Source organism: Borostomias antarcticus (genome assembly GCF_949987555.1).
Source record: "Borostomias antarcticus genome assembly, chromosome: 9".
NCBI classification, from domain to species: domain Eukaryota; kingdom Metazoa; phylum Chordata; class Actinopteri; order Stomiiformes; family Stomiidae; genus Borostomias; species Borostomias antarcticus.
Window position 1 is genome coordinate 8,656,057 of NC_140242.1, and position 9,302 is coordinate 8,665,358.

A 9,302-nucleotide genomic window follows, 5' to 3' on the forward strand; every position below is an offset into this window, starting at 1 on the left:
AAGAATACTCTCTATGCTCTGGAATGCTTATCATGATTTTGTTGCTTTGTTTTTGAATGTTTCACTTTTATTCCAAAATAGACACAAAAAAGGAAAAACAAAGGATTGTTAAGGAAGGCAGCTTGATCTTCTGTTCATCCAAGTCACCGTTATTCATAGTAAAATGTCAGTATAATATTTGAGGACTTAAAAGTGGAAAAAATGTATACAACAAGAGCTATATTTTTAGTTGTCCATGTGGGTTGAGTGTCATGTACTGTCATCAACGTCCCAAGGACAAACTTCGGCCCGTTTTGCAGAATTTACAACTCCTTTGGGATTCGGATTAGGACTGCCCTGTTTTGACACAGAGCTACTCTTTTCTGTGCCCTTTTTATCGGATACTTCCTCATAATCCCACGGACAGACTTCAGCTGGCTTTCCTTTGGCTGCTCCAACATTGGCACTTTTCCGTTTTTCTACTGTTTGCGCTTCCTGGCTACTCTCTACCTCCCAAGGGCAGACCTCTGCCATTTTTGATTGACTCGTGTGTTTCTCTGTAGACTTACTCTTGTCGTTGGCATGAGCTCGGCTTTTCTCGTCGCCGGTATCTTTCGTCTTCTCTTTCTCCTTCTCAACTGTTCTTGCGGATGGCGTGGCCTTTGTTTTGGAAACCTGCGTGGGACTAGGGGTTTTCTCAGAAGTCGCCGACACAACCGGACCATCGTAATCCCATGGACAAATGTCAGCCTTCGCGACTGGTGTTTGGAGTGAGCTGCTGGTTGATCTGGAGGGCTCTGACAGGAGACCCTTTCCTTTACCCTCTGCCGGAGTAGTGCCCTTCTTTTGCCTGGTCTTGTCCGGTAACAGAGCCATCTCTGCTTTTTTAGACTCTGCTTCCTCAAAGTCCCATGGGCAGATGGCAGCGCGTTGGGTTTTGGAGCCTTCTGCGGCGGGTGTTGATTGGCTGGACCGGTCGGTGTGATGAGGTGGCTGGCTCGCCTGGCTGGACGGTTGGTGCTTGAACACCTCCATCTGCGCTTGGCTCTCACCCCCTTCTTCCCATGGACATACATCAGCCCGGTCCACTGTCTTCTCGTTGTCTTTAGAATGTGGGGCGCTTGAGGGGGACTGATCTGAGCCCTTCTGCTTCGGCTGCTGGGATTTGACCCCCTTGGTGCCGCTTCTGTGGACGGTGGTGGTTTCCTTCGGTGCTATAGACACGTGCTTCTGGACCTTATTCTCAGACGCTGTCGGCAGGTCCTCCATTTCCCAGGGGCACACCTCTGACAGGTCGTAGAGATCCTTGCCCTTGCCGGATTCTGGACATATGGACGGCTGGCTACCGCTGACCTGCTGCTTCATGATGCCGCCTTTGGCTGCGGTCTGTTTGTACTCCACCGACTGGCTGGCGACCATCTTGGGATAGCATTCGTCCTCCGACTCTGCGCCGACTTTGTTCTCTCTGCTCTTCTGCTGACCCTTCTTACCGCTGTCCTCCAGGCTCTGCGTCTTCGCCGTCAGGCCCAACGTCTTCTCTTTGGCGCTGGCGATGACGCTGAGGGACTTCTGCAGCATGGACGTCCTGGGGTGGATGGGTTTCTTGTCTGCGGTCAAGTTATGAGCGCTGGCCGACTTGCAGACCAGCGGTACCGATTCAGTTGATTCGCCTGCAGAGTCTATCTTCTCGTCGGACTTCTTCTTGACCGACTTCTTGCCCATCAACGTTTCCAGGAGGGACCCCTCGGCCGGGGCGACCTCCGTCTTGTCTGCGTCAGAGCTGTTGGAGTCTTCGTTCTGGTCGCGGACGTGATCGTAGCTGCTGTGGGACTTCTTCAGGGAGAAGACCTTGTTCTTCAGGGACTCGTCTTTGGCCGGCTTCCCGGCGTGAGAGGGGTCGAACGGGTTCTTCCTCAGGACACAGATGCTGTTGCGGTTGGCCCCGTAATCGCCCGCTTCCTTGTCGTCGCGGCTGCACTGCCGGTGCACCGACTCCGGGATCTCGGTGATCCGTCTCATCAGCGAACGACCCAGACCTTTCTTGGAGCTGCGCTTCTTCTGCAGGTGGGGATTGTTCGCCAACATCTTTTTCCTCTTGTAGATCTCCAGTTGGGAATAGAGTTTCTTCAGCTCCTCCTAGGAATGTGTCGGAAACAGGGAAGGACAAAAGAGATGGAATCAATTAACGATTTACAATAGAGTGCTATATTTCTATAATTTGGAAAATTGCGAGTTTCTACACTGAAACACGGTGTTGCAAAAAGCACATATTCTATTGCACACAGAAAAACAGCATGCAATATGAATTTGTGACACACAACAACTACGGACAGAGCTTGTATGACGCACTAAAGCAGAACATGCTTGGGGACATAAATGAAAGACAGGACGGTCTTGGACAGCATCAATGAAGGAAACTGAGTGTGTTTTATTGTTAGTTCTGAAACAGCCTCTGAGCATTTGGTCCTGAATTGATTGTATTTCTGCTTGTGCGTTTCTCTGATACAGCGACTGCTCTCAAGCAGGATATCAGCAGATCATATCGCTGCTCGCTCTGGTGAATCGGCCTGGACAATGTGCTCGAGTCTTTGGCTGGCGAGAGACTTATTCAGCTCTAACAAACAAACAGAAACCTCTGCTCACGTTGGTACGTTTTTCCCAAAGACTGTCGCTAGACCTTACGCCACAGCCATTTATAGAACTGTGCTGGCCCATTTCGTCTGGCGTCTGCAATAAAAAACTGCCATGGCTCAGTATTTTTGGGACAAAGGGATTCAGAATGGCATCAACCAGGTAATGCAATAGAATGTAAGAATTGACAGAGGGAAGAGGAAGGAGAAGAACGGGGGGGTGGGTGGGGCGGCTACTCACCCGAATGTCGTCAGGGTCCAGGCTGTGTTCACTCCAGGCCGATGTTATGCTGCTGTTGAGGTAGGATCCGGACCGGCCCATGTCCAGCTCGTCCTCGTAGGCCTCAGAAGCTATGTCATCCCTCATTTGGGTGCCAGCGAACAGGAACTGAACAGAGCACAAGGCAGCCGTTTGTTATCATGTTACTGTTAGTACTGTGTCACTACACAGCTATCACAGTGTTATAACACCATATTATTGCATTGTAGTTACCCCTGTAACAAAATTATATTCGCATCACCTTACACATACAGAGAGTGATTATTAATACTGTAATACCACACTAGTATGTGAGGACTATCAATGGCACCAAAATTATTCTCTGCAACAGAAGTTTACCTTGGGGACCAGCAGCAGTCCAAGTGTGACAGTTACAGTCAGGTGGGTGTGAGCGAAAAACAGCAGCAGCATCCAGTCTGGATGGAGCTCAGGGGCCAGACTGAACCTGTTCAGTGAGACAGGGAGAGACAGAGAGAGAGAGACAGAGAGAGAAAGACAGAGAGGGGGGGGTAGGAGTAAAACAAAGCCAACGCAAGCCAAGGGCCTGGTTTCTATATAAAGCTGCTTCTTTGTTGAGGTACCGCACAGATGATATTTCCATTGTGTCTCTAATTTGAATAATGCAATGCAGGATCATTAATCATAGCGCTCATTCAGATATGCAGACGCTGACTGTTAGCAGACACCGAGACATTGGAGTGATGACAATAGGCCTGTTTGCTCTGCACAATGTCATTGTTAGTGTGTCGGGGATGAGGTATCTGACACATGTAACTCCTGTTTGATATATTATATCTAACAGTGTTATTTCTGGGACCTACTGTATCATAATGGATGACCAACAGAATCACGATGTATCATGACACTGAAAAGGTGGATTCTAAACCTCTCATATAGACTGTATACTGTAGTACACTCTGTACAGATTGAGGCGAACAACACTGGATGTATAAAATAAGTACTTTCCCCAGCACAGTAACCGCCTCAGACGCGGAAGACAGCCAGCGAGAGTGGATTTAACAGGTTTATTTTAAGCCCAGCTAGATTTATGCACTGTCTGTCTGGGGTGTGAGCATATATTTCATTCCACTGATCTGCTGAGCAGTCTTTCTGCCAGTGGAGATATTGTCATCACCTTGCATTGGATTTAGTGCAAAAGGCACTGATTTCTATCTGGTTGCTGCTTCTCTATGATTGCTACCTGAGAAATATCTGTCTTGAGGCGCTTTGCCCGCAAAGGATTAAATTCAATAGAGAAGCCATAGTGAGTTTAGATCCACCTCAATTATGATTTGAAAATGATCGAAAAGGACTTGGCAGGCGTATTAACAGTGTTCTGCGTGGCCATACAGTAGATGTATGAATTACAGGATTTGGAATGTAGCTTTAATTAGACTAAGATAAGAAACGATAAGATGAACTTTAATAATCTCCAGGAGGCACGTAGCTACTGCTGTAGCTATGTACTGTGCCACAGGCGCACATAAATCCAACCACTGGAAAGTCCACGTCCAATAAATGTCATCCTTCTTGCGTATTATTTTGTTGAAGTGGGGCGAATGGCTAATTAATGCGCAGTGGTTATAGCTGAAGGACATATAAGAAGGCGATTGTAGCGATTTGTATGACCACAAGCTTTGAAGTCTTCTTTTTTTTGTACTTTTGTGAGTTCAAACTGAAGTTCCAGTCCGTGGGTGAGGACTTTAACAGCATGTCATACTGCCTCCCCCGGTGCTACAGGGCCTGGCTCAGCGGGAAGTTCACACTGCATCGGTCCTAATTACCTTCATCTTTTCATTTTTCAATCTCCAGTGGCCACACCTGCACCGCCAGACTGTGTCCTGATTGGCCAGACAGACATCCCAGGAAGTCTGGTCTCTAACTGGTCACTGAGGGAGCACAGGGCATGGAGACTGAGGAGCAGAAAATGGCCGGTGCTCGCTCTAACAAGCCCAGGCTGTAGTCCCCGGGGGCCACCTCCTACCAGCTCCACCTCCACGGACCAGACAAGCGTTAACCTTGAAAAGGGCCTCTTCTACAGCAGACTATAGCCACCGCAGGCCTCCGTCCACAGGGATGGTGTCATAAAAACAGGTGGATACTTTAAACGCACAAACATGGACATACTGCACAATGCAGCGCATGTATCATCTGAACAGCTAAACCATAGACGCTGAGGCCCTCCCTGAATCTGGGAAAAAACGCAATTTATCTGTAACGGCTGTTAATGTTTAATTGAAATATTGCTGCCAATGGCTGCAAACATCTATGCAGTGTCAAAACGTAAATCATCTTGATGTGCCTAATTGCTGCATAATCTGATGTAGCTGAGTTCTCAATTAGGCAGTTTCCAACTGGGAATGGGTTTTGTGGTGTCAGCTGAAACGATGCAACAGCCCATTTATATACACTTGACATTGTACACAGGGGGGAAATGGGGCATATTTGAATACAGTAAACCACCCCCTCTTGAAGAGAGGCAATAAGCCTGTGCTGTTATCCACAGGACATAAACAAGAGCATCTGCAATATGACTACATGTGAAAAGAGACATACTGTTAGCCATTGTCTTAGTAGAGAGATACTTGTAAAAATGTCTAATCTAAGCATGTGCCTTTGATTTAATGAAAACTCTCGAAATGAAACTTTACATGTGAAAAATGTCAATTAAGTTTGATTGATTGATTGATTGCCTGATTGACTGATTGACTGATTGATTGATTGATTGACTGATTGATTGACATTATCCCTTGCCAGGTTAAAGCAGCCGGGTGGTCTTCGTGGTAGTTAGTGTTACCTGATGACGTGGAAAATGGCCGACAGGACGAGCTCGTTGTGGACGGCGATGGCCATGTAGCGGGGCTCATGGAAGGCCGAGGGCACGGTCCTCACAGCAAAGCACAGGTACACCGCCCACAGCAGGAACAGGAACTCCGCTGCAGCAAACAGGAAGCAGCGGACGTCAACGCGTGCAGAGGGAGGCCCCCGCATATTGTACAAACGCCACAAATCCCTCCACCACTAAATGCGTTCTCAGACGGTATAGGGTGCAGTGCAGACTGTGTGTTAAGTGGGCATGTTGAGAAATTACATGTTCAATAAATAAAATGAGCCCCCCTCGTACAGTAGCTCCTGCGTTCTCTCTCTGGGAACCGCTTGACTGACAGTTGCTGATAGAGCTGTAGCTGGCTGTCCAAGGTTTAATGAACCCCCTCTCCATCCAACCCCGTTAACAAGCGCACGCGCTGGCGTCTGGGTAGTTGCCTTGACAGCAATAAATGTCTGCTTTCGCCATGACAGTCTGTCACCATTAGTTTGACATTTGCGCTGCTTGTCTCCATGAATGAATGAAGGTGCTCCAAGTTTGACAGAGGTGGACAGTATGGATCAATGGTAAACATTACATGCTGTTGCTCAGACAAATGATGATGTATTATGTTGATGTAAGAGCCTTAAGGGACTGAGACCGATCAGGAGCGCTGACGGCCTGGAATGTTCCATGGCTCTGTTCGTGTATTTTAGCCGCTAACAGTTTATCCCATCGTGCTATTTTTCGCACAGCGCAGTGGAAATAAAGTTACAATAGCCGTCTGAGTAAGCAGAGTAAACTTTCAAAAGCCTGTCCTTTATTCGTACTCTGCCCCGTCGTGAACTCTCGGATGTAGGCTTACAGGGGAAACGCTTACTGCGGTCTGGGTTATAGCGCAGTAAGCTCTTCCCCTGGGCCACACCTGCTCCCAGAATGCAAAGCAGGCCGGCGTCTCGGCTCAGACGGACCTGGGAGCGTCCTTAGTCAGCAGGCTGAAAACAAGTCTGCTCTTCCTCACGGCCCAATCCTTCCTTCCAAGTATCTTTGATCTTGTTTTAATTTGCCGTTGGCTCCTCCCCCACGGGCAAACCTCCAGAACACGGTGCCAACGCGCAGAGAGAACCAACGTCTGTTTAAGAATATTAAAACGTCGCTGCCAAGGTGAAGGGGGACAAACTGTCTGCAAACCCTGCTGGCATCTCTCCCTCTCTCTCTCTCCCTTTCTCTCTCCCTCTCTCTCTCTCTCTCTCTCTCTTTCACTTATAACTCATTGTGCATTTCGGCGGACACCCTCGCGCATTACTCGTCGCAAAGCCCCTTCCCCATCAGAACTACCCTACCCACGACCCACTGGGAGCCAGGAAGTGACGGTGAAACCCCACCCACCGACGGCCATCATGTAGTCCCAGCTGTCCAGCAGACACATGCTGAACTGCAGGCGTCCGGGCGTGTGGCCCACATGGATGAGGGCCAAGTTCCGCTCCAGGTTCTGGCAGACAGCGGAGGTCCAGGCCACCAGGAACCAGCAGACGATGAGCAGGATGATGCCCAGGAGGCGCAGTACCCTCCAGCTGGTCATGTAGGGGATCCGCTGGGCGGTGCGCGACAGGAACACCTTCAGAACCCTGCGGGGGGGGGGGGGGGGTTACTACGGTACTTGGAGAGCTTATACTGTACTGTATACGATATCATTATCCGAGACTCAGAATCATCTCCATCATCATCATCATCATCATCCTCATCAAAACACCTCACATTAGAGATATAACAATAATCATCATCATCACCACCATCACATCATCACCAACAAACACATCACATTAGAGATATAATTACAATAATAATAATAATAATAATATTTACTATTATTATTATAAGTATCATTATTAATAATAATAACAATAATAATAATAATAATTATTATTATTATTATTATCATCATCATTATCATCATGAAGTACATCTTATTTCAACATGGTGATATAATACTGTCATCAGCATTAGTGCTGTATTTAATCTCCCTGTACGCGGGGCTTTTTAATGAGCTATGACAGCGAGCGGGGGGGGGGGGGGGGGTTTAAGCATCCCAGCGTCTGGCCGCTCCTCGTTATTACCCCCGACGCCCAGACGTCTGCCTGCCCCCTAATGAGCAACCCTTCAAACACAGATCCGCTCAACATGTTCAGTTTCACCGTCTCGGGTACCCGACGCTCCCCCCTCCATTAGCCCTGCAGCCAAACGCACATCACCTCTCCCTTAATAAAGAGGTTCATTAGGAGCTTTTGACATATTTACCTGCCAAGGACCCTGTTCCCCCACCCCCCCACGCCCCCACCCCCCGTCCCCCTCCTCCCCCGTGGAAAACGTCCAACCATCTTTCAGGCTGGCTAACTCCCCTCCTCCATCTTCTCCATTCTCTCTCTCTCTCTCTCTCTCTCTCTCTCTCTATCGCTCTCTCTCTATCTCTTTCTCCCTCTCTCTCTCTCTCTCTCCCTCTCTCTCTCTATCGCTCTCTCTCTGTCTCTCTCTCCCTCTCTCTCTCTCCCTCTCTCTCTCTCTCTCTCTCTCTCTCTCTCTCTCTCTCTCTCTCTCTCTCTCTCCTCACTCATCCCTCACTCTATTTGTCTGCTGCCTCTCCCTGTCTTATCGCTCGATAACAAGTTATAAACTGAGACAGGCGCGTGTGTGTTATTTTGTTGTCCTTCTTTCTCCTCCGCCTCCCTCGCAGTAATTGGGCGACTCTCCGTCTTGCTTAACGAGGCGGTGGATCGGGTTCAACCTCTGGCGAGCTCGCCAAGAGACACGCTCCGCTCGCCTCCGCGCTCGCTCCGCACTATATATACGACTAGCTACCGCCGCGCCGCTGGGAAACACAGGTAACGCCGGCTGCGATCGCGTTTATGGAGGAACGGTGCTGTGAATCGATAGGGATCGCCCGGCGCGCATGACGAGGTTGAATGAATGTGGGAGGTCGCTGAATAAAGGAGGATACTGTAACGTGAGGGACTGTAGGGAGGGTGCCTTTCATTTCCTTAAAGTCCATCCCCATGGGGCGCGAGTAAAACCCATACTTGCTGTTTAACAACGCGTAGACAAGCGAGTATTTTCCGGTCGGTTAATTTCGGGCGACCCGCACGGTACTCCGCCGTCCCAAAGGAAAGGCGGGAAGAGGCGGGAAGAAGTGCGGTGAGACGCGTGTGCGTGGTTAAAAGCAGGTACGGCGCCCCAGGCGTCGCAGAGTGACCCGTTTCCTCTCTGGATTCGGGCCTCGGAGTCGGAGCCGGACGCCTGAGGAGCACCGCGGCGCCGCGGGTTAGAAGCGTACGGGTGAACCGCGACGGCTACGGCGGAACCCTCTCTCTAGGTCGTCCTCGGGCGACCCCTCCGTCTGCGACCCCAGCCCGACCCTCCGTCCAGGGGGCTCGCCGGTACCCGCCGCCCCCCTGCGTCTTTCTTACGTACGTCCACGCGTGTTAAGTGTGCGGACGCCCTGGTGATCGGCGCCCGTGTGTCGGCTCCCGCGGCGCCGGTTTGCGGGCTGGCGGTGACCAGCCAGCCTCATTCTCCTGGATCTGCTGTATAATTACTGTATAATTACTGTATG

The 9,302-nt window shown here is 49.7% G+C and overlaps 1 protein-coding gene across 1 annotated transcript in view; it reads right to left on the reverse strand.

Moving 5' to 3' along the window:
• Window positions 1-249: 249 nt before the first annotated feature.
• gpr158a (G protein-coupled receptor 158a) overlaps window positions 250-9,302 on the reverse strand; it is a gene marked incomplete at its 3' end in the record, with an annotated part of 65,164 nt that continues 56,111 nt past the window's right edge. The window contains 6 exon segments of the mRNA XM_084443676.1: window positions 250-2,115; window positions 2,623-2,706; window positions 2,851-2,997; window positions 3,229-3,334; window positions 5,687-5,825; window positions 7,085-7,323. Coding sequence (XP_084299802.1) covers window positions 250-2,115; window positions 2,623-2,706; window positions 2,851-2,997; window positions 3,229-3,334; window positions 5,687-5,825; window positions 7,085-7,323 — 2,581 coding nt within the window.